The sequence below is a fragment of the Capricornis sumatraensis genome, chromosome 1 (assembly GCF_032405125.1).
Source record: "Capricornis sumatraensis isolate serow.1 chromosome 1, serow.2, whole genome shotgun sequence".
Lineage (NCBI taxonomy): Eukaryota > Metazoa > Chordata > Mammalia > Artiodactyla > Bovidae > Capricornis > Capricornis sumatraensis.
In genome coordinates, this window is record NC_091069.1 from 46,769,991 (window position 1) to 46,795,375 (window position 25,385).

The 25,385-nt window shown below is 35.7% G+C and overlaps 1 protein-coding gene across 1 annotated transcript in view; it reads left to right on the top strand.

The window, feature by feature from the left end:
• The window catches only part of USP34 (ubiquitin specific peptidase 34), a 180,753-nt gene that overhangs the window by 150,758 nt on the left and 4,610 nt on the right, over positions 1-25,385 (top strand). Inside the window, 14 exon segments of the mRNA XM_068984030.1 lie at positions 729-777; positions 863-967; positions 1,051-1,095; positions 1,829-1,933; positions 3,364-3,511; positions 7,689-8,323; positions 10,040-10,197; positions 11,430-11,508; positions 13,316-13,442; positions 14,132-14,239; positions 15,278-15,382; positions 15,499-15,623; positions 16,639-16,762; positions 24,221-24,300. Of these exon segments, the coding sequence (XP_068840131.1) occupies positions 729-777; positions 863-967; positions 1,051-1,095; positions 1,829-1,933; positions 3,364-3,511; positions 7,689-8,323; positions 10,040-10,197; positions 11,430-11,508; positions 13,316-13,442; positions 14,132-14,239; positions 15,278-15,382; positions 15,499-15,623; positions 16,639-16,762; positions 24,221-24,300 (1,993 nt within the window).

Genomic DNA, 25,385 nt, shown 5'->3' on the forward strand with positions numbered 1-25,385 from the left:
ATTTAAAAGACATTTCAACCAATGGCAACAGAGGACTTTATTTGTATCCTGATTCAAACAGATTATAACGTTCTTTTTTTAGAAACTTGAGGAACTTGTACATTGACTGGATCTTGTGTGATAATAAGGAATTTTAATTTAGGTGTGAATAATAGTAGTGTTACATTTTTGAAGTTTATGTTTGAGATATATATTGATTTATGGGCTCAGTGATAACAGTATCTGAGTTGTTTCAGAATAGTTCAAATTGATTAAGTAGGAGGTACAAATAAAACAACACTGACCATGAGTTGCTAATTTGACTGTTGGGATGCTTACACTATTTTTGTATGTGTTTGAAATTTTATTTACTAAGTTGAGGAAATATGCAGTAATTTTAAACTTGAAAGTGAAATTCGTTATTTCTTCAAAGTTTGCTTTGTTTTAAAGATCCTCATGTCAGAAAAGCTCTCTAAATTAAATCCATCCTAGTGCACGAACATACTGAGTTAATTAAATAGAAATAAAATAGATTTGGACTTCTATATATAAATCTTGGAATTTTGAAAAACTGTCCAAAAGGTGTCTAATGAACAAGTCTAGCTAGCAGGAAGTTCAAAAGTCATTTTATGATGGTGTCTTGGTATACTTGTAACTGGATCAACAATGTTGTTATGTGTCATGACTCAAATGGCTCTGAATTAGTAAAGAGGAAAGAAAAACTTATTTCCACTAATGTTTTCTTTCAGGCATTTGACATTGTCACAGACTGACATGGCGGCATTAACAGGAGGAAAGGTAATACCTTCTTAATATTTAGACCAGTTGATAATCCCTAGAATAACAAAACAATTCTTAAATGAACAACTTTTGCTTTTGACAGGGATTTCCCTTCTTGTTTCAACATATTCGCGATGGCATCAATATAAGACAGACTTGTAATCTGATTTTCAGCCTTTGTCGATACAATAATCGACTTGCAGAACATGTAAGTACTGAGAAACAGTCAAAGTTTTTTGGTAATTTTTGGAAGAATATTCTGAAATTCCCCCCCCCTTTTTTTTTTTTTAGATTGTATCTATGCTTTTCACATCAATAGCAAAACTGACTCCTGAGGTATGTAGACATTTGTTAATTCATGTTTTTCAAATTACTGTGAGCACTGACCATGCTTCCAGATGAACCTTTCTAACTGTTCTTGAGGAAAAGTCTATCAAGGCTTCCCCCATAATATAGTAACCTATTTTAAACTATATAACTTGAATAAATTGAATTACCTCTTCATGTCTTATCACAAATATCATTTTCCCAGTTAAATTAACATATAATTCTAACATATCAGTGTGTCACCTAGGTACTAAGCTTTAAAGTTGTTTGGTTTGAAGCATATATCATATTGTACCTTGGAAAAAAGTGAACTAAACTAAAATTCTGCTTAGGTGGATAAGTATGTATTTTTTTCAAAATGTAAATGTTATAGCTACTTTGAGAATACATTTCAAATATTAATAGGAATTCTACCTCAGGGAGCAAAAGTTGCTACAGGAAACTTTTAATCTAAATTTTTCTATAAACATGGTTGTCTCATTAACTAGAGTTTTTTTTTTTCCCCCTAAATTGACATCCAGAAAACTATGTTTTCTGTTACATGTGGCTCCCACACAATTGGCACTGTATCCTGAGCTCATCCTGCAGCCTTATGATAGTTCAGGTTCATATGTATGAATACTAATCTCTCTAACCTAATACATCAGATTTAAATGTGATCTGTAGAGGAGTTACATTTGTTTTCTAGCGAAAGTAATTGATTCACCGTCTCTAAATATGCAGTCATGTATGTGTCTTATAGGCAGCCAATCCTTTCTTTAAATTATTGACTATGCTAATGGAGTTTGCCGGTGGACCTCCAGGAATGCCTCCCTTTGCATCTTACATTCTGCAGAGGATATGGGAGGTAAGTCTTGTAGATGTTCTAGTATTTATTTTTCTAACATAATCACTCCCATTTTCAGTACTAGTTTCTTCTTGCTTGGGTAACTCAGAATGGTTTAAGTAAGTCACCGGTCAAGAGAAGAAAAGATGCTTTAGACAGAAGATCTAGAGGAACGAGAGTTCCTGGCTAGTTAGTGTCTCAGATGTTTAAAGACTTTCTTGTAGAATCATAAACAACCTTTAGTCCATATGAGGTTCTCATTCCCCTACTCTCAAAGATTCCATGAAGTGGTAGAAGCCCTAGAAATAAAAACTAGCTGGTTTTAGTAGTTGATAGAAAATACAGAGGACGCACCAACCACTACCTTTCTTCCAGAACTACTGCTGAGGTTACAGAGTTTCTTACTGAGTGTTGGAAATGCCCACTCGCTGGGCTAGGGGCTAGGTGGACTTTTTCTCTTGATAGGCCAGATAGTAAATATTTTAGGTTTTGTGGGCCATATGGTCTCTGTCAACCACTCAACTGCTGTTTTACCATAAAATCAGCCATAGACAAAATATAAATGAGTGGGCATGGCTATGTTCCAGTACAAACTCAAAAACAAGCAAACCACAGAATTTGTCCTGCGATCCATAATTTTCCAACTTTTGCTCTAGATTCTTAGATTTCCTATTTCCAGGAAAAAAATCTTTCCAGCAGTATACTGAGCTAGTTTTCATTCTCAATTGCAGTAGCAGATTGGTCGAACAATAAGAAAAGTAAAGATGGAAACTTCAGGGAATTAAAGCACTTTAATGTATACTTTAAAAAATTTTAATTTTATTTATTTTTGTCCATGCTGGGTTCTTGTTGCTCCACAGGCTTTTCTCTAGTTGTGGTGTGAGGGCTTCTCATTGCAGTGCCTTCTCTTGTTGCTGAGCATAGGCTCTAGAACATCTGGACTTTGGCAGTTGCAACATGTGAGCTCAGCAGTGGCAGCTCCCAGGCTCTAGAGCACAAAGTGTCATAGTTGTGCTGCAAAGGCTTAGTTGCTCTGTGGCATGTGTTATCTTCCTGGACCAGGGATTGAACCCACGTCATCTGCACTGTCAGGCGGACTCCCATCCACTGTACCACCAAGAAAGCCCTGAAAACACTTCTAAATAAGTTTGTAAACTTAAGACCTAAAAGTCATTGGGTTTCTCTGATTGGTCCTTTGCTAGAATCCTTGGTTAATATAATTTGATTTTGTAAACTATTGAGAAATACTCTTTGAACATATTCCTGTTAATAAAAATGAATTGCTTTAAAAATGGGAGAAAAAAACATGAGTGTGAAACTTCTTTCAGGTTCTAGTTTTCAGTAAACTGTTTTAGCTTTAAAGGGTCTAATGTATATACCAAAAGTAAGTTTGAAAGAGTAACTGCTCATTCACTTAGACTTATATTCTGTTCTTGTCATTTTACTTGTAGGTGATTGAATACAATCCTTCTCAGTGTCTGGATTGGTTGGCAGTGCAGACACCCCGAAACAAACTGGCACACAGCTGGGTTCTACAGAATATGGAAAACTGGGTTGAGCGGTTTCTTTTGGCTCACAATTATCCTAGAGTCAGGACTTGTAAGTCAAATATTCAGAATTTAACAAACCATTTGTTGTTCCAAGTTTTGTTTTTAAGGTGATTACAGTATGCTCATTGTATATAATGCAAAAAGACTCTTAGAGATATAGTTTGTTTATTTTTGAGATACTGTTTTAAAGGCCATAGTTTTATTAGTATTTGAAAACCTATGACAGTATTTTACAAATATCTGTAATTTTTTTTTTAAGTATAGGAAACTGTCTTCTCTTGGGTGACATCACCACCACTATCATCATTTGTTTCCTTTTTTGGTAGAGCCACAAAAGCATGATCAGAATTAGTGAAGAGAGTAAAGATCAGAAAATCTTGTCTTAAAAATAACTTGAGAAGGCTAAGAGTAAAAGTAGCAATAAAAAAAGTACAAGCTGAGAGAAAATATTCTGTAAAGTTTTGAGAGTTAAATGATGACTATCTTTATTATATCCAGGCCAGAAGGGAATAAGCAAAGATCTTGGAAGATAGATGGACAAATAGCAAAAATAGATATTTCACATAATAGGAAACTGCTCATAAATACACAGAGTGTTTTATTTTGATAGTATTAAATAAAAATCAAGTGGTTCATTCTTAAAAATTCTTTAATCATTCAATTTAGTCATTAAAATTGTATTTCCTAGTTTTCTGTTAAGAGCTCAAACAATGAGTGACACTCTGATAGCAGCAAGCACCTTGAATACCCAGATCCATGTTTTTGAATAACATTTCTAGTAAAATGAATCACAGTTCCTGGGAGAAATGGCTGATTATAGGACTGGGGCAGGGAATAAACAAGATGAGTCTGGAGCATCTTGTGGAACCAGAAAGTAATGAAGTGCTCCAAAAACAATGATGAGGCTATGTTGAAGGGACATAGAACCAACCTGAAGATTTCCCAGTCTCCAAACCTGGAACAATTTGGGTCGAAAAATAATTAACATAGCACTGCATCGTAATCCAAAGTATAAAATAAATGTCCATGAGTCCATGCTAAAGAAATGAATGATTGAATAAACAAATAAATGAGGAGGCACATCCCCCATACAGAAGAATTCCAAATCATTTTTGTATATCTTTCCCCTCCAAAGGTGGAGTGTAATTCCATAACCTTTGAGTATCAGCTTTAGTGTCTTGCTTTCAAAGAACAGAGTATTAGGGATAGAGAAAATAACTTTTTAAGTGAAAAAACTTGACAAACATTAACTCTGGCAGGTAATTAAGGTTAAAAGTGTCACTGATAAGTCATACTGATAGCATGTGCCCTTGGTATAATGTGATACAAGGAGCACTTCATAATGTGGTTTTCCTCCCCAAATCCTATAACTTGAGTCTACTCACAATAGACATCATATAAACTCATTTGAGGGACATTCTACAAAAATACTGGACCACTATTCAAAACTACTGTGGTCTTCAAAAGAAAGTCTGACAGAGTGTCATAGTCAAGAGGTTAAGGAGACATGACATCTGAATCTGGTGTATCCTAAATGAGATCTTAGAAGCAGAAGAACATTAGGACAAAACCATTAAAATCGAAAGTGTGGGATTGAGTTGATAGTAGTGTGCCAGTGTTGGAACACTGCAAGTGTGCTGTAGTAATAATGTCACAGTAGAAGTGGGAGAACATGCGTCAGTCATGGGTACACATGGATTGGCAGTGGTGCTCTGCCTATAGGCTTTCCTGTCAGTTTAGGCAACACCACAGTAAAGGGATGTTTGTAAGAGTGGACACATATGCTGGTTGGTGTTTATGTCCTGACTCCGGACCGTAAAACAATTAAAAACCTATGTTGAACCGCCTTTCCTCCTCCCCCCCAAAAAAATGGGAAGGAAAAGCTTTTTACCTAGCTGGTACACCTAACATACATAATAGTGCTGAAGAAAGCATCTCATACATCGCAGTGACTTTGTAAGTAAATATTATCCTTATAAAATGCAGTTTAGCAGTATGTACCAAGATCCTTAAATTTTTTTTTTCCCTTTTTCACCTCCGTAATACCATTTCGGGGATTCTAGTGTAAGTAAGTCATCCAATTTATGAATGTCCAATAGCATTAGTTATAATTGTGAAAAATTAAAACTAGATGTTTAGATAGGAAATAGTTATGCATCATTTAAAAATTAAAATACTGAAGACTCTAGAAATATGAAAGCATGCTTTTGAATGTTTGAACATGGGAGCCAAATATTTAAATAGAGTCAATATAACTCAGTAAGAATTAGGGTAACATGTATAGAAGAAAAGCTACAGAGAAATACTTTTAAATCCTACAAAATTGTAAAGAATAACTGTTTAAAATGTTTAGAGAAAAGGAAAATGGTGACATGATAGATGCCCTAGAATAGTCGAGTTACCTTGTAGAAATGGAAGTTTTATTATAAGTTCTCTATAACTGGGAATTCTTAAGTTATATTCTAGCAAGGCAGTTTTTAGAAAGATGGTCTGTTCTTTCATATTGACCTTCATGTTTGTTCTCAAAGATAGATATAACTTAAAAGTTGTGTTTTTCTCTCTAGCAGAACTTACCTTTTAATTTAAAAGCATGGAACTTTTATAGAAATAAGTAGATTGTTAAGTATCTGATAAAGCAAAACAAAATGTTAATTATAGAATTTATGTGGTGGGTCCATGGGTCATTTATTTGGTAGAGTGTTTTCAACCTTTCAGGGTATTTGAGATTTTTTTTTCACAATAAAATATTGGGTTAAAAATTTTAACTTAAACTGAATAATTTCTTTAATTAAAAATTTTTTTCTCAATTGCAATTTTATACAGAATTATTCAAGATGACACCTACATGCCAAGTTTTTATATTTGAAATACATACCAAATTGAGCCTAACTGAAACAGACTAACCAGAGCAGTGTATAGTTAGTTGATAAATATATAGAAAATGGAGTGTTGTGCAAAAGTCTAATTTGAAGTAAATCTGTAAAAGAGTATACAGTTAATTTAGAAACCCTAACATCATTTGCTTTGGCAGTACAAAGGAAGTTATCAAATTATAGGTAGAATAGTGGAAGACAGAATTAGTAGGTGTATTGAAAAGGGCTGTGCTAAGCCGTTAGATGCCTTGAGAAGGCTCTGTATTGAATGTTGGTAAGAAGATAAACTCATGAGTCTGACAATCAGTGTTTGAATTCCATTTCTGCCATACTGTGTAAAATTGGGTAGTCTTAATATTTTAAGTCTGAGTAAAAGTGGAGATGATAAAAGTAATACCAAGTACATAAAGCTGTGTTGTTAAATTTAAGAATTTGATAAATTTTAGCAGTTCTTGTTTTTGTTACCATTATCATTGTCATCATCATTTCTCAAGGTCAAAACCTGGGCCCCCCTCTTTTTATCTGTGTGATCTTGATCTTTGCTTCTCCAAGATTCAAATTTTCCAATGTATCATCACTTACGTCCAGAATGATTGTGCACATTAAATGAGATAATATTTATAAAGTACCTAGCTCATACTACTTTTACAGATGGACTCAACTAATGAGTCATCCTCTCAGAATTATACCATAGGCTTAATAACATTTTTCAGATATGTTGAAGGAAGGGATTCTTTTCTTTGCACGCAGGGTTAGCCTAGAAGACTTCTAAAGATTTTCCAAAGATGGTGTTCTCTAATAGGCATATGTATATATAATCTTTATACTACAAAATTCTTTTAGATAAATCTCATTGTTTTTATAATGTAAGTTTACCGTTATCTACAAAATAATACTATTTTGTAGTAATTGATAAGGAAGAAGAAAACTAAGGCCTTAAATTAAAGATTTGACCCTGTCAGACAGCATAGGTCTTCTGGTTCCAAATACTGTGTTCTTCCTGTTAAACTGTGTTATTCCCTGAGAAGAAACAAAATGATAAAATAAATGGGAAAATTCTGTATCTTGGGAAAGCTAAACAAAAGAGGTTTAAAACTTTCTAGTAGTTACTGCAGTTGTTGTCACCACTTAAAAATAGTAGTGACAGAATGGAAGGTGTCTGGTTTTGTCATTCCTTGGGATCTTTCTCTGGTACGAGTGGTAGAGCAGAAAGATATTAAAAGAGATGTTCATGTCTCTTTAATTTTTATTCATTTTGATTTTTACAGGGAAGAGTGGCTTTGTGTTTAATGACTGCTCTTCAGTCTATTTATATCTTATAAACATCTGACAGTTTTGTTTTACATTTTATAGCTGCAGCTTATCTTCTGGTGTCCCTTATACCAAGCAATTCATTCCGCCAGATGTTCCGGTCAACAAGGTCTTTGCACATCCCAACCCGTGACCTTCCACTCAGTCCAGACACAACAGTAGTCCTACACCAGGTCTACAACGTGCTCCTTGGTTTGCTCTCAAGAGCCAAACTTTATGTTGATGCTGCTGTTCACGGCACTACAAAGCTAGTGCCCTATTTTAGCTTTATGACTTACTGTTTAATTTCCAAAACTGAGAAGCTGATGTTTTCCACATATTTCATGGATTTGTGGAACCTTTTCCAGCCTAAACTTTCTGAGCCAGCAATAGCTACAAATCACAATAAACAGGCTTTGCTTTCGTTTTGGTACAATGTGTGTGCTGACTGTCCAGAGAATATCCGCCTTATTGTTCAGAACCCAGTGGTAACCAAGAACATTGCCTTCAATTACATCCTTGCTGACCATGATGATCAGGATGTGGTGCTTTTTAACCGTGGGATGCTGCCTGCCTACTATGGCATTCTGAGGCTCTGCTGTGAGCAGTCTCCTGCATTTACACGACAACTGGCTTCTCACCAGAACATTCAGTGGGCCTTTAAGAATCTTACACCACATGCCAGCCAATACCCTGGAGTGAGTAAAATGATAACTCTTGTATCTGTATCCTCAAATTAATTGGAAATGCCTGTTTTTCCCCTTGGGGGGTGTAGTGACAAAATATGGGAGTATAGTCTAATTAACTGTTCTTAAAGGTGTATTTCTTTTCTTGACTATATTTGTAAAATGTTGTTATAAAATTGATAAGTGGGGAAAAAACTGATGTGTATAGATCATTTTTTTTAGTTTGATGATTGAAATTTTCCCTCTAATGGAACATATCTATGTTAATTTGTGGTTTTGTTAATGAGGCTTTCAAATATACCTAATCAGAAAATTCAGCTTTGTGGTATAGTTTTAGGGAAGTGAGTATTTACTGTTTAGATATTTATTATCAAGATGTCCATGCTTTGCTAAGCTGTGAGCTAGACAGTATTTTCTTAGCTGAAAATGTTCCCTGGGGTTTTTTGTTTTTTGATTTCTTTGTTCACGTTTGCTTGCTGGGTTGCTCAGTTGTGTCTGGCTCTTTGCAACCTCATGGACAATTCTCCAGGCAAGAATACTAGAGTGGATTGCCATTCCCTTCTCCAGGGGATCTTCCCGATGCAGGGATCAAACCCAGGTCTCCTGCATTGCAGGCAGATTCGTTATCATCTGAGCCACCAGGGAAGCCCATTCACTTGTTCACATTACATTCAAGTGCATGAAATGGTTAAGAGGTGGGCCTGTCAGAATACAAATATATACCATCTAAGTCATTCCTTTTTCTTTGCAGACTATAGGTTTTATATTAAAGTTTCCTCTCTCCATGTTAGGCTGTCATTCTTGGATATTTCTTTCCATTATTGCTTCTTACTCTTTGTCGTAAACTCAAGTTTACACCAAGAGGGTATAAATCTGGGAAGGAGGTTGGAAGCAGAGTGCAGAACCCTTTTTCAAGCTGTTGTCAACCCAAAGGCCATAAACTGCTAATAGGAGAAATTCTTTGCTAAATGGGAGGTGATGGGAGTGTAGAAGAAGGAAGTTTTTCAAGATTTACTTAAAAGCTCAATCAAATGACTATAGTAAATGGTATTTTAAATATTGTTATCCTTGGATTGGGTGCTGTACTTTTTTCCTGTTGAAGGAATAAAGGACCTTAATTGTCCTTTAGACATAATATAGTGAATTGTTTTTCTCACCCAGAAAGAATAACGTAATTTTTTGTCAAGAAAGTTAGAATGCCTGTAATAAAGAAAGTGAATATATTAAGTACCAAAAGTGGTTCATCATCAGGTGACTTGAACTGGATCATCTGTCAGTCTGGAAAGGTCACTCTAAATATTGCCACAAAGAGTTTCTACAAAACAGTATTCAGGTGTAATTGAGGTGTGTGAAATCTTTGTGACAAAGTAATAATATCTCATTTAAAAGGGACAAAAGATGGGCATTGCGTCTCTGGAACATACATTTGACATTGCAAAACTAGTAATTTAAATAGTTTTAGGACTAAAGTTGAACTGTATTTACTTGTAGTTTTTAATCTTGAAATTCTATTTTAAGATAATTTTCTTCCAGTGAGTAATATATTAAATTTTTAAAATAGAATCCATTGCTAATTTTTTAATTGTTTATGAATGCCACTGCAATTTAAGTTAATTTGTATAATTTTAAGAGCTAGCAAAATGAGCACAACACTTAACAAATGAGAAACAGATACTGTAAAATGTTATAGGGCTAAAAGGTCATCACCATGCTTTTTACCCTTTTCAGGCAGTAGAAGAACTATTTAACCTGATGCAACTGTTCATAGCTCAGAGGCCAGATATGAGAGAAGAAGAATTAGAAGATATTAAACAGTTTAAGAAAACAACCATAAGTTGTTACTTACGTTGCTTAGATGGCCGCTCCTGCTGGACTACTTTAATAAGGTAAAAAGATAATTTTTGATGTTTTTGTTTTGTTTTTCAAAGTAAGGGAACATCATTTTGACACTTAAAGAGAAATAATTTAAATTGTTCATAAGTGAAAGTTTACCAGTTCTTTAAGGTTATTGGGAAAGCATTTAGACCTCTTGACACTTAGGCAGACTTTGTATTTTGAGAGTTAGCTAGCTGCTTTTGAATAGTTTTTATTTTGATTTGGATTGTCTCTGTGTGTTTTATCAGAATCATTAGGGTTAGAAGGAACCTTAATGTATGATCTTCCACCTAAAGCTTGAATCCTTCTCTCTTGGCAGTTCATCCTAACTTACGCTTGGACAGTTCAGTTCTAGAGGCCTCTAGATAGCTTACTCCATCTCTGAATAAGTTTCACTGTTAAGATACTTTTTTTTATTTAGCCCAGATCTATCTTTTTTAACTTTAATTAGCCAAAATAACAAAACATCATCTTTACAGTTAGTTTCAGAGCTCAGAAATTACTGAATAGCTATAAAAGAACTGCTGAAAATTCCCTTTAACTGTAGAAATAAAGTCTATATTAACTTCTTTTCTGTGTATTGCATCTGAGACTTGGGACAGATGTCTTTTATTAGACACACATTTTTTTGGCAGTACTCTCTTGAATACTGTAGAATCTTAAGGTAATCAACCCACAATAGATAAGGTTATCTTCTTCAGAAAACTTTTAAAGTCTGAATCTTTGTTAGTACATAAGATCAAATTAACTGCTTTTGCCAAGACTCTTTAAAGAAACTTTCAAAATTTTAGCATTAATTTTGAAACATTGTTTTCCCAAGGTTTGCTACTTAAAAGCTCATTTTCAAAAGAAAATTTGGAGTTTTCCTGATTATTGTTTTTAAAAAGGAAAGAAAAACATCTCACTAAAGTAGAATTTCTGACTGTACCATATAATAGCAGTTTCCAGTACTAAAGTGAAAGTCTGTTAATAAGAGTAATGAACCTACTTATGGATGATTATTATGTAGATCATTTTCAGCACCAGCAGAAGTTTTGGGGTCCACCCTCCCAGGTTGCATTGAGGATTTCTTTTTACATATTATCTTTTTATTAAATTACTAAGGACTAGATATAGCTGCCTTTTTTCTAGGTAAGAAAGTAGAGAACCAAAATGACAGTTTACTTATTCTTTTTTTTTCCCCCCATGTAAGTGTTCTGTTCTGATTCAGAGTTCTCAAACTGGACTTTATATATTTTTCTAGTGCCTTCAGAATACTATTAGAATCTGATGAAGACAGACTTCTTGTTGTATTTAATCGAGGGTTAATCCTGATGACTGAGGTAAATGCTTTATTGTGTTCCACTGTAGATTTATTCCAATTTAATGTTCTCACCAAAACTTTTTTTGTGTATATTTGAGAGTTTATTATAGGTTGTTTTATAGGTGTCTGGATTTTAAATATGCGAATCAGTAAATGTTAATTTATATTCTAAGAATAACTACATCATGGTACTAAGCTTGCTGTTTTCTTTTTCCATAACAATTACACACATTCATTTCATTTGTAGGACTAGAAATGAATGAAATTTGTAGGATTTAATTGACACACAGTTTCTCAAGAGTGTGCTTATTTGCGTTCCTCATTAGAGGAAGCTAGTGAGGCTGCTATCAGTTCAGTTCAGTTCAGTCACTCAGTCGTGTCTGACTCTGCGACCCCATGAATCGCAGCACGCCAGGGCTCCCTGTCCATCACCATCTCCCGGAGTTCACTCAGACTCACGTCCATCGAGTCCGTGATGCCATCCAGCCGTCTCATCCTCGGTCATCCCCTTCTCCTCCTGCCCCCAATCCCTCCCAACATCAGGGTGTTTTCCAATGAGTCAACTCTTCGCATGAGGTGGCCAAAGTACTGGAGTTTCAGCTTTAGCATCATTCCTTCCAAAGAAATTCCAGAGTTGATCTATAGGTGGTTAAAAATCGACTGTTCATTCTTCCCATAATTACTGAACATCCACAACTCTTAAGATGATTTTAAGTCCACAGAGGTGCATCGTACCCTTTAGTCTAATAATGGAGATAAGGTTAAAGAGTACATACCAAGGGCACTATGACAATTAAGAGGTAGGATAGTTTTTTCAGTTGATGGTATTATAGAATAAGGATACAGTATATGAAATTGTACTTTGAAGAATCTGAACCTGCAGAGACAAAATAGAAAAGGATTAACATAAATGATTTAATCAACACAAAGGTAAGAAAGTATTGGTTGTATTCAACAAGAGCAAAGTCTGTCTGGCTAAAACAAAAGTATGTGAAGAAGAGTAATGAGAACTTAATTCTTCAACAGCTGTTTGAATGTCTCCTCTGTCAGGCATTGTGCTAGGCACAGGGGATATAGCAGTGAACAAGATTGTCATGGTTTCTGTCCTCACAACTAACACATTAAATGTCACATGAGTACATTGTTCAGGTTATGTACTGTCAGCTGTGAATTGCGAGTAGTGTATAGGCTATGGGGAACTGATTTGACAAGATTAGGAAGACGATGCATTGGTGTACAATGAAATAGAAACCAAGGATTTCATTAGCTAGTACATTTAAAGGAATCGAAAGATTTAACAAGCCAATATGATTAAAGGAATTTTACCTTTGGAGTTCTTTTACCTCTTTTAGACCTACCATCTTACTGCTGCTGTTTTAGACCTACTATGACTGACAGCAGTTTCACCATTGTCTTTCATAGAAACTCTTGAAAGTTAGTTAAAGCAGTAGCCTGTTCTCTCCCCAGTCTTCCTGTTGTTACTGCTGCTTTGTAATCCTTGAAACTTGCCGTCTTAGAAATGTGTGCTGAGAGCAAACAGAAACCACCACCCCCTCCCCCATAAAAATCTAATTAAATTAATTATTTGTTCAAAGTAAAATGTAAACACAAAATATCAGACTCTGAGAGTGAGGATTGTTCTGTGCTTTAAAGAGCTGAATGGGGGACTTTGACTTGTAGGTAGAAAGCAGATACATTTGCTTTGTGCACATAGGCACACTCATAGTCTGAGTCTGAAAACATGTCATAGAGGATGAGTGGTACTATTTTGTGTCTGCATAAAGTAAAAGTGGAATGAAGTTTTTCATTTTTTTAATCACTTGTAGTCTTTCAACACACTGCACATGATGTATCATGAAGCCACAGCTTGCCATGTGACTGGTGACTTAGTAGAACTTCTGTCAATATTCCTTTCAGTTTTGAAGTCTACACGCCCATATCTTCAGAGAAAAGGTTTGCTTAATCCTACTTTTTTTTATTAGTTTAACAATTAAAGAGTGAAATAAGACTTTTTAAACCACATGCTTCAGAGAATTTGTCTTTACAAGGCTGATGTTAGCTAACCATTAGGAAAATGTTTGTGACCTCCTGATGTAAAGCTGGAATGTTCTTGTTTATTTTCTTTATTCATGCCTAAAAAATAAGCAAGCATGCTAGTGGCTGATTCATGTTGATATATGGCAGGAACCAGCACAATATTGTAAAGCAATTATCCTCCAATAAAATATTAAAAAAAAAAAATTAGGAGACTGGAAAATGTTTCCAAGCACAGTAACAACATGAGTATTTGTGAAGGTTCTCCAGCTGGAAACTTCCATGGCTTAGGTTAGATCATTTGTTTTCAAGAGAAATAACTGTAAAACAATTATCTCTTGTGTCCCTGTAAAATCATGTAAACTTTGAAATGTATGTGAATTTCTAGAAAATGGGACATAACAATCACTAAAATATGTGTTTTAAGAAATCTAGCAAGTTTAACAATAGTAGCTGTCTTATAAAAATAATCACTTAGCTTTCACTAAAGATGTTTATGTAATAAATTTGAATGTTTTAGTGTTAGCATTCTGTAGTTTACAACAGAAAATAATTGTGAAGAAGTTTGACTTCAGGTGGCATATTTACGTATGCTTTTGTGTTTGCAGACGTGAAGCAAGCATTAATCCAGTGGCAGGAGCGAATTGAATTTGCCCATAAACTGTTAACTCTTCTTAATTCCTATAGCCCTCCAGAACTTAGAAATGCCTGTATAGGTAAGTTACCTGGAAAATAAACCTGTGTAAAAGCCTAATGGAAGAACATTTTTATGGGATCCTGTGTGTGTATGTGTGTGTGTATAAGATGTAATGTTAGTTCTGTAGTGTTTGGAAGACATTGGTACTTTTTATGAGTGACTTAGACTGGCCAGCAGACTCTTAGGAAAATAGAATTCTGTTTCTTAACATATCAGTAATTAACTATGTCATCATAGGCCAGGTCACTTCATATATCTGGGCATGCTGACCTAAGGTTAGATCTCTTCCAGCTCTGAAATCTTCGATCTGTATAAACAGTGTAGAATCATGCAGATGTTTACAGATTAGAACTGACATTGTAAAGAGTTGGGGTGATTATTTCAGTGAGTCTTTTTGCCTAAAGATACTTCCTAGTAGTAGTAGTTCTTGGACTCCTGAGTATTTTAGCTTTTTATTAATTGCATATTTATAATAAAATGATAATTTATATCTATTAAAGGAAACCCTTGGTTTAAATTCATACTGCATATTTTTTTACTGTCTTATAAGCTATTTAAGTTATCTTTAGAGACTGTAGCTATTTGTTTACAGTTTCTTAAAACGGTAGATATATATGAGCAGTTAATCATGGCAGGTCACCTGATGTTCTGTAGAATTACTGGCCTGTACTGCTCCATCAAGAAGAGAGGGTTACTTCAAAGCTGATTAAGGATTTGCAGATCCAAAGAATTTCAAACCTTGCTTTGGTTAATTTTATGAAGAAACATAATCAGTGTGCAGTAAATATTTCCTCCATTGTACTTGTCCCTGGTGCTTCTCTTAAGTTTTAAACTTTGGTTTCTTAATGATGCCCTGTTGTGGTTAATAACTCTGTGGATCTATTTTTGGTTAAGCATCAGACAGTTTGTCCTGGGGCTGAGAGTTCAGACAGTCTGAGACTCATTAAAACTTGTTAGCTGCCACACTACCATCAATTACCCCAGTAGGACTAGTGCATTTGAAGATAGCAGATCCACACTCCAGTTTTTAATGCCCACGTTGTGTTTTTATTTTCAGATGTCCTCAAGGAACTTGTGCTTTTGAGTCCCCATGACTTTCTTCATACTCTGGTTCCATTTCTACAGCACAACCATTGTACTTATCATCACAGTAATATACCAAGTATGTATTCATCTAGCACAGTACTTGAACATGGTTGGCATTTAATCTTTCTGCACACTGAAACATGGAGATTTATTTTTTCCATTTATTCTTATTGTACACTTTTAATGTCTTAGTGTCTCTTGGACCTTATTTCCCTTGTCGAGAAAATATCAAGCTAATAGGAGGGAAAAGCAATATTCGGCCTCCGCGCCCTGAACTCAATATGTGCCTCTTGCCCACAATGGTGGAAACCAGTAAGGTATGTTGGGATGCCAGGAAAACCATGTTTTTCTAGTACACAGTAATTTAGAACTTCCCCTCTGGCCATTATGAGTATATTAGACTTAAATGATCATTTTCTGGATCCTAAGGAGATTAGACTCATTTGGACTTTTTCCTGCTCTGAAATGTTGGTTGAATATTTGCAAAATCAATAATAAGCACAAGTAGTAAGTTTTTTTTGCCCCTCAAAAAATATCCTAACAGAAAATCTCATTAGTATTTGTCACTAGGCTAAATTATAAATGGGTCATATATCTAAATTTGAAAGATGAAGTTAGGTACTGACTACTGTTTATATTTCGCCATATAATCAATGACTCCTTTTACTGCCCTTTAATTATAATTCTTTGACCTAAGCCCAGTTATCACTGATTGATGGATTTATCATCATTTGTAGCCTGATTCTGGTTCTCTAATACTTACTCTAAAATAGTGCTAATTCTAAATTATAGAGAGAAGGAACATCGACACAGGATAATTTATCTTAGTTCTAAGACTTTTCTAAACAGTTTTTTCATTAATTTATCTTTCCTCACCCACTTTATTTACATTCTCTCTTGCCCACTATCTTTGGATCTTAAATGCATTTAAGAAGTTTGTATTAAATAAAATATTTAAAATAGTTAATACAGTAGAAACCATTTCAGAAATAATCTGAAATTTATTTCAAAAATCAAATTTAATTCACTCTTCTTGATGATATGTCTGTAGAACTCAAGTGTCACATTTTAAAATCCTACAGTAGTTTTACTTTATTAAAGTATATAGAAATAAGGGGTAATTTTAATTGATAACATTTGCACACTGAAAATAAACTTGTGACAATTAAGATCTTAATAACATTAATAGAAACTTGGAATTTAAAACTAGGTTCTTATAGAATTTAAATATTTAATCAGCTTTTTAGTTAAATTTATTACATTTGCACAAAATATGCTCTTTAATTTATTATACAATTTAAGTGCAACCATTTTATCATCTTTAACCTTCAGGGCAAAGATGACGTTTATGATCGTATGCTGCTAGACTACTTCTTTTCTTATCATCAATTCATCCATCTATTATGCCGAGTTGCAATCAACTGTGAAAAATTTACTGAAACATTAGTTAAGCTGAGTAAGTATAAAAGATGAGCAGTAAATTCCACTGAATTATTTTAAGCCCCTAGCCATTTAGGAAGGGGAGGAAAAAAATGAGCCAATCCTTTTTTTCTTTTTTAAAGTGAATGTTGAAAAATATTAATATTCTTGGGAACATTTTTATTTTTATTAAGAAAACACCAACTTACTGGTTTCCATTGAATAGTTCTGCCCAGAGTTTCAGCTGGCTTATAAAGGAGTGTGGAATAGGCTCATCACTTTTGTACATAGAAGCCCAAGTCCTCCTCCATCTGCCCAGCAGAATTTAAAAACCAAAAACTGCTCTGTTTAGGGAGGCAGGCTTAGAGAGATGGACTTCCCCAGCCCTGATCTAGAGGATAAGATCAGATCAGTAGTGCCAGCTGTGCTTTGGAGCTGGAAACACCAAGAGCAAGCTAAGTGGACTTGCCAGGGTGAAGCAGAGGTGCATATATGAGTAAATTAGGAGGTAAGTCTCATAAAATAGAGGGATGAGTGAGAAGGGAAATTTGAAAAGGAAGATACGAGAAATAGAAAAAAAATCAGTGAATTATAAAAGGGGGAAAACCTTGAATTATTTTTATGTAATATTGTCTCTCTGAGGATGCAGCTGAGAGCTCTTAGAAGACTGCTCCCTTTGGGTGACTTTTTCTAGCTGATAAGTCTTTAGAAGAAGTGTAGCCCTCCAGGTGTCCCCTGTCTCAAGATCTCCAGAGTTCTCAGGCTCTATGTGTCGTATGAGGCTATTACCTTTAGGGATGGCCCAGGATCCTCTCCATTGTACCATAGCTTTTGTGTCAAGAGAATGGGAGGTGAAATACTCATGGAACCACCATCCAGGTCAAGAAGTAGAATATTACTGCACCCTGGAAGTTATGCATTGTGCTCCTTCTCAGTCACAACCCCCTCCTTCCTTTGGAAAAGGTTTTGATCCATTATAGATAGGGCCAAATCCAAGAAGGAAGTGGTAACAACTGTCAGGGATAATTTCTCTTCAGAAAAACCAGCTTATTGGTAAGTGATTAGAATGTCTTCAGATTTGAAAGGGTGTTCCTTCCACCTGCTACCATTAGCTAGTTTTTTATATATGTGGCTGAAGATCGGGGAGTGGGCAGATGAGGATATGTTCATATCAGCCATTTCATGATTATATAATTGAGTTGTGGCACTTGGCTATAAAAAGCTGAAATCTAGCAGTGGCAACGATCAAGTGTAGGGAAATACCCAGGAGTTCTAATAAGACAGTCTTGCTCCCAGATAAGGAGGAAAAACTTTACAAAGATGTTAACTTCAAGAAAAGTTCTTAGTAATTATATCCATGTGATTTATACCAAAAGTTAAGTGAGGAGCTGTCTTATCTACTTGAAATAATGAATGTTTTCACCCTGTGAGACTGTCTTCCTCACTAACACAAATAGATAGTTCTGGGAAATTAAACATAGGAGAGGGAGGAAAAGAAAGGAGACATACCTAGCCATCCCATTAGCTGACTCAATTTTCATCATATTTTATGCTCCTCATCACTTACACTCAGGAAGCACATTTATGCTGGCTCACAGTGTTTAGTTCTCTACATAGGACTGTTCTTTAGAATTTTCTAGCAGGATGGAAATACTCTCCAACTGTATCACCAACCACAGTATGATAGCCACTGACCATGTGAGTGTTCAGAACTTGAAATGTAATTAAGGAACTGAATTTTTTTATTTTGACCAAATTCATTTTAAATAGCAGATGTGACTTGTGGCTACTGTATTGCATAGGACAGCTTTAGATATATATAAACTGAAACCTTTAACAAATTGAGCAGGAAAAGAAATTTTTCATGGTTATATCTTAATGAAGAAAATTGGACATTATTTTGGATATGAAGTAAAACAAAGAACTAAAAGCATTGCTTTCCTTATGCTTCTTACAAATGGAGAGATTATGTCCCAGTCTTCTAGCTGAAATAACTATTTCCAGGGAGAGGCAATGAGGAGAGAGCTTGAGAAAGCAAAGCCCACATTAACAACTGGGATGGGAAGCAGAGAATTGATAAGGAGTTTTAATTGTATAGTTTCTTCAGGAAACTATATTTGGCAACAAGAGGGGAGGGTTGAAGTGCTATTGAAGTGAGGACAGTCAGGCATGGGGATGGAAGAGACAGAAAGTTGGGAGAGAATCCAGGGAATATGAACAAAGCTGCTGATTGCCAAGTGAAATAGTACTAGTGTGTCTGAGACTGCAGTGTTTTAATATGTAAAAATTTTATTATTATTATTTTTTTACATGAAAACAGCAAGTATGGGTTTCTTTTCTCCTCTTTCTTACTTACATAGGCTTCCCTGGTGGCTCAGAGGGAGGGTCAAGAATCTGCCTGCAATGCGGGAGACCTGGGTTCTATCCCTGAGTCGGGAAGATCCTCTGGAGAAGGGCATGGCAACCCACTCCAGTATTCTTGCCTGGAGAATCCCCATGGACAGAGGAGCCTGGCAGGCTACAAGTCTGTGGGGTCGCAAAGGGTCAGACACAACTGAGCGATGAAGCACAGCAGCACCTATGTAAATATCCTCCATATCCTCAGAAGGCCAACTGTGGATTGAAATTTCCACTGTAATCATTATATTATCATTTTATATAAGGGTCTTCAAGTATCAGGGGCTCCTGGAACCAGTCCCCCATTAATACCCAAGGAATGACTAATGATTAAAACCATACAGTGCAGCTATGGAAACACATGGATGGAACAGCAGAAAAACAGCCCCCAAACAAACATAAGTATACACAGGGATTTGGTAGATAATAAAGATGACATACCAGATTAGTTGAAAATGGGTAGTATTGAGATATTGGGTAGCTTTCTGGGAGAGGAGAGGCAAGATTTTAATACCATCTTTGCTTCTTAGACCAAAATACATCCTAGGAGGATTAAGTATTTAATTGTGAAAAATAAAATCCTAGAAATATTAAATAAAAAACATAGGATCATATGAATACCATCGCATGACACACAACCCAGAAACAATAAGTAAGAAATTGAAATTTTTTATTATGTGAAAATTAAAAATACTGCATATTGAAAATGCCATGAATTGAATTAAAATACATACAGCTAATGAGTGAAATATTTGCCTTCTTATCAGATAAATGGCTAGGAGTACCAGTGTACAAAGAGTTTTTAGGATTCAGTAAAATGGTAAAGAACATTAAAGTAAACAGTTATTTCTATTCCAATCCTCCCAACTATGAGGTAAAGTTTGGATGATACTACAGTTTGGTCAAAGAGGAGATCTATTAATGGTGTTGGTTTGGAGAGGAAGTTTAGATTGTTCATGCCCTTTGCCCCAGCAATACCAGATCTGGGGATCCACCCTAAATCTACTCATTAAATATGTAGTAACATACATAGGATGTTTATTTTAACTTGGTTTGTATTGGGTAAAACTGGGAAAAACCCAAATGTTTGTCAGTAGAAGCTTAGTTAAGTTCATTTGTATAATATAGTCTTTAAAATAAAATGATAGGGAATAACTTTGGATCACATGAAAAAGCAAATTGGAAAATACAGAATATGACCACATTCTTATGAACAAGGGGGAAGATGAGTACATGTTAAAGTAAAAAAATTATATTCTTAACTAAGGATAAAATGATGGGACACTTATTTTCTAGGTTAAGTACAAATTATTTGTAATGATCATGCATTGATCTTACATTTGAGGAAAATTTTTTTCCAAAGCAGAAAATTGGTAATGCAAACCCTAATCATACCAAGTTTTTTAGGTACCTTAGTAATGCACATGAAGCTTAATAAGATATTCAAATAAAATTAACACATCCCTAGATTTCATAATTTTCATTTTTAGACACAAAGCAAAAATCACCTTGACATTAGTTTTTGAAAGCTTTCTTAATACTTTAATAAGTGAAAGGTGGTTTAAAATATTTTTTGCAAGTAACATGATATACCTAGAAAATCCATAATCTTCAAAGTTTCTAGAATTAATATAGTTGATGTAAGTAAACAGATTAAAATTCAATATGAAAGCACAACTGTTGATCATCTTTCAGCTTTTTTGATATCAAGGTGATACTGATTGGAGAAACAGCTCGTCTACATCCACCTATATGAGGTGGTACATCCACCTATATGAGGTCATATAGAATCATTACATTTAATAGACATATGTATAATTTAGGGGTTGGTTACCAGTGTGTTAATTTACAAAGAATGAGCACAGCAATCTGAATGTTACATGGTAGAGCCAGCAGATTTTTTCCTGTAACCTATATGGGAAACCGAGTAAACGACAATAGTTTGCTTAGTGGGTATGAGGTCAGAAATAAGGGAATTAGAAGAATCAAATGTGATATTCTCAGGCTAAAATGTCTTGATTCAGTCTTACAGTGGAGCATTAGCTGTGGGCTTCCATCCGTTGGCCAGAGCTCCCACTTCCCATGAGTAATGCTTGAATGGGATAAATACTCCTATAGAAAGCTGGACAGAGAATCATAACACAGTTGAAAAAGGAGAAACCCCAACTAGTAAATATATAAAGTATTTCATCCTCACAGCAACCATATGTATTACCATTTTACCTACAAAAGATTTTTCTACAGTATAAGGTGCCACTATTGAGGAAAAAATATGTTTGGAATAGCCTTTCATTGTTGAACATGGTTCCTTCGTGGGTGGGAACGGGGTGGGGTAAGGACCTTTGTTGAGGATGCCCGAAGTCACAGGACTGAGAAAGACGAGTGATCATCCAGGAACCAGTATGTTTTAGGTCTGCCCATCCTGTCTGCTGAGGTAAGGCCTGGAAACGTGCCTGCGAGTGCTGGTCTGCATCTCCTTGCGCTTTGCACCCAGTGAGTGAGATTACCCCTATTGGAGGGGGAGTGTGTGGACTAGGATGGCATTGGCCTCCACCTTAAATTAGTAGGGCCGAGATACACCTTATCCTCGGTGCTTTGTGAATGTGCTAGAAAGAAACTAAGCCCTGCTTTGAAGGGATGGCCTTCCTTCCAAAGGTGCAGCTCAGTAGGGATTAGGATGTGAAAGAGGTGTGAGGTGTCTAGCTCACTGTGGGTGGCAGTGTTTTCCAGAATGTAGTGTACAGGATGGCCCAGAGAAAATAATTTTCATGTTAAGAAATAGATCTTACTGTATTACAAAAGTAAACAATTCATACCAAATGCATGATTGTCCTGGATGTTACATTGTCTAGGACAAGGACAACATAGGATTAGCTTCTCTGAGTGAATCTAAAGCACAGTTATCAAGTAAACAGAGAAGATGGACAGATATGAAAACAGTGATGAAAATTATACATAGATGACTAAAGCTTGGGAAACTGGTTATTGAAAAGATGGTGGGCTTTAGACTCAGGTTAAGTCTGGGATAGATACAGCTGTATAACTCACTTGCTTTGGGGATGAAACTGAGCAGATTAGTGATTTCTCTGAGCCTCATTTCCTCATTCAAAACAGTGGGGAATATGAGGGTAACATAACGCCTCCCAAAGTTGATGAGAAAATTAAATATGATTATCTGACTTACCTAGCACAATAGATGTTAGTATGTTTATTCCATTCTTCACTTGTAAAATAAACATATTTGAATCAGTATTATTTGAAAACAATCTTACATCATAGAAGGCCTCTGTGTTTTTTTGTTGTTGTTGTGGTAGTGCTAGCTTTTTAGTAGTTGTGGAAAATCGGAATAAAGTCTAGAGGATCTTAAATTGTAGTTAAAGCCCGCTTTCACAGAGGGTTTTATGTCAGGGCAACCTCTGGTTCAGGGGTTGGCAGACTCTGCGAAGGGGCCAGAAAAAATGGGCTGTGAGCCTATTGCCAACCCCTGCTGTACTTTTATGAGTAATTATAATGCTGAAACATGGGACATAGGAACTTTATTCTCTGTAGCCATCAGTGTTGATGACATGCCTTTGTTTGCTTCTGTGTATTGTGATGTTATGATTGGTAAATGCCTCCAATCCCAACCAGATTAGGTTAGGAGAAAGGTGAGAGTTTTCTTTGGGTCTTTAAAATGGAATTAATCTTGACAGGAAAATAAAAGGTAGGCTTCCCCACAAAAGGGAGTCTAGGCATCCTTTGATGATTAAACTGAATGACTGATGTGGTTTCTCTAAGATTTTCTCAGACCCGTAGTCTAATACAAAGGTTGGCAAACAGTAACCTGCGTGCTGCCTGTTTTGTACAACCAGTGAGCTGCCTGCAAGCTAAGAAGAGTTTATACAATTTTTAATTTTTTTTCCTGAGATTCTGAGTATATTGTGATATACATGAAAATTACACGATACTCAAATTTCAGTATCTTAAATAACATTTTATTGAAAGACCAGCCACACCCATTCATCTAGTGCTGTCAGTGGAGCAGTTGCAACAGTTAAATAGCCTACAAAGACTAAAATACTGGTATTCCCAAATTTCTGAAAGTTTGCTTTATGCCACTTCACTTTTATGAAGTACCTATGTTAGTACCCCTTTTTGCTAACCAAAAGAAATGCAAAGGGGATTTTTGCTTTTATGGAAAAAGGTAAATTGCTTTTTCACTTTGTTGTTTCAGCTTATGAAAGGTTTCATAATTGGGGGAAACCTGTAATTACTATTTGGCCCTGTACTGAAAATGTGTGCCAACTTCAGCTGTTTCTCATAATTTTTTTAACTGTAGGAAGATAACTTGTATTATATTTCTCCTCCATGATTTCCCTGGGGGATGGGAGTGTTGGAGGATGGAAAATTTACTTATGACTGACCGTGGCATTACAACTTCTGTGTTTTGAGAGAGGTAGGATAGCAGGGGCTAGGTGAACTAATTTCTTAAGGAAACATTTGATATCTGGAATAGTCAAGAGAAGGAAAAGTTAAAACCTTGGCCGTTTCAAGTTAGATGCTGACATACAGCAGCTAAGTGTGATCCACCTGAAGGGTCCTGGGGACAAGGCTAGGGGCTGTTAGAGAAGAATTTACCTAAATCTACTACAAATGGAGAAACAAGATAAAAGAGAGAATGATGTGTTTCGTACTTCTTCACATCCTGTTTGAACTTGTACCCCGTCCCCACTGCACTCTAGCAATTCCATGTGATATGATCTAATGTGCGGAGTGTAACTTAACCCAAGAAAGCTTTGGAACCACTTGCAGTAAATTTTATTGTCCCAGATAAAGTTCTGATTCTCAAAAACCTGAATTGGTTTAAGTTCTCAAAGGTCCTTCTAGGAATGAGGTATGGGAGATAAATGAAGTCAAAGTATACTGAACTCTAAAAATTATTTCACTGGTTAAAAACATTGGAATGAATTCTTCCCCTTGAAATACTTTACGTATTTCTAAAACATAGAAAATATGCAGTTACGACTAGAAATAGCCATACTATTGTACCTGCAGAGTTTAATATCTCAGTAGTGTAATTTATAATTATAACCTCTTCTGGTTTCTTTTCAAATATTAGGTGTCCTAGTTGCCTATGAAGGTTTGCCACTTCATCTTGCACTGTTCCCCAAACTTTGGACTGAGCTATGCCAGACTCAGGTAAAGAAAATGAGTTTTAGATGACTTGGTGTTTCATCTCATCCAACAGGTGGTCAGTAATTTTAGGAACACTGGGTTGAAAACTGGCTAGAAATTGGGGATGTTTTCAAATCTTGGTAGGTAAGACACTGTCAATAGAAAAAATAACTATTAAGCAATGGACATCTAGTTGCCCTGTGTAATTTTCTTTTTCCATACATTTGTTATCACAAAGGATATTTCAGACAAGCTGTTTCAAGTTGAATTCCCCATTTAAAGGTCAATATAAATGGTTGTGGTGAAAGTCTGAGACAGGGAGCTATTAGGACAAGAAGCCATGTGCCACTTCTTGGTCTCCCTCACCTCTCCTATTTCTTCTCCCTGCCACCATTCCAAAACCGCTAACAAAACATTTCAGCAGACTCTTCATTACCTCTCGCTTATCTGTTACCTCAGAGCAGTTTTTGGAGGCTGGTGCACTTGTTTTCTTATCAGCAATCTCATTGAGAACAGGAAACACTGTACCCTTCCTATCTTAAGTCTTAAGAGCCAACCCCTTAATGTGGGCACCTAAATAATGCTTGTTAAATTGTGGAGGAAGAATGGTGGGGAAAGAGGAAGAAATCAGATTGATTCTAAGGTTTGGCTCATCCTTGGATCAGGCATAAAGGACCCTACTCTTTAGACTCTGAAAAAACTTCCAGTTTCTTGCCTGAGTGCCTTGCCTATTTGCAGAGGATGATGTGAGTTGATTAATTCCTTTGGCATGGACTTTTACCCACATTTAGCACCCAGAATACTTTGAGTCTGGTCCAGCCTCTTGTCCAGGCTGTTGTATGCTGTATGCTCTCCTAATAGATACATGTCACTTGGTACTGTAATAGTTGATTCTCTGCCTCCCTGTCCCAAACTGAATTTCACAAGTATAAAGACTGCCTGAGTCATCCGTATTTGTAAAGAAATGTCATTTTGTCTTCTATACTAGGAATCTTTGATAGGCTACTCCTATGTCATAGTAAACACACAGAAAACAACTTGCTGGTTGACTTCTGAGCTGAGTGGTCTATTCAGTAAATTGGAACAGATACCTGCGCCCGCCCCCCCCG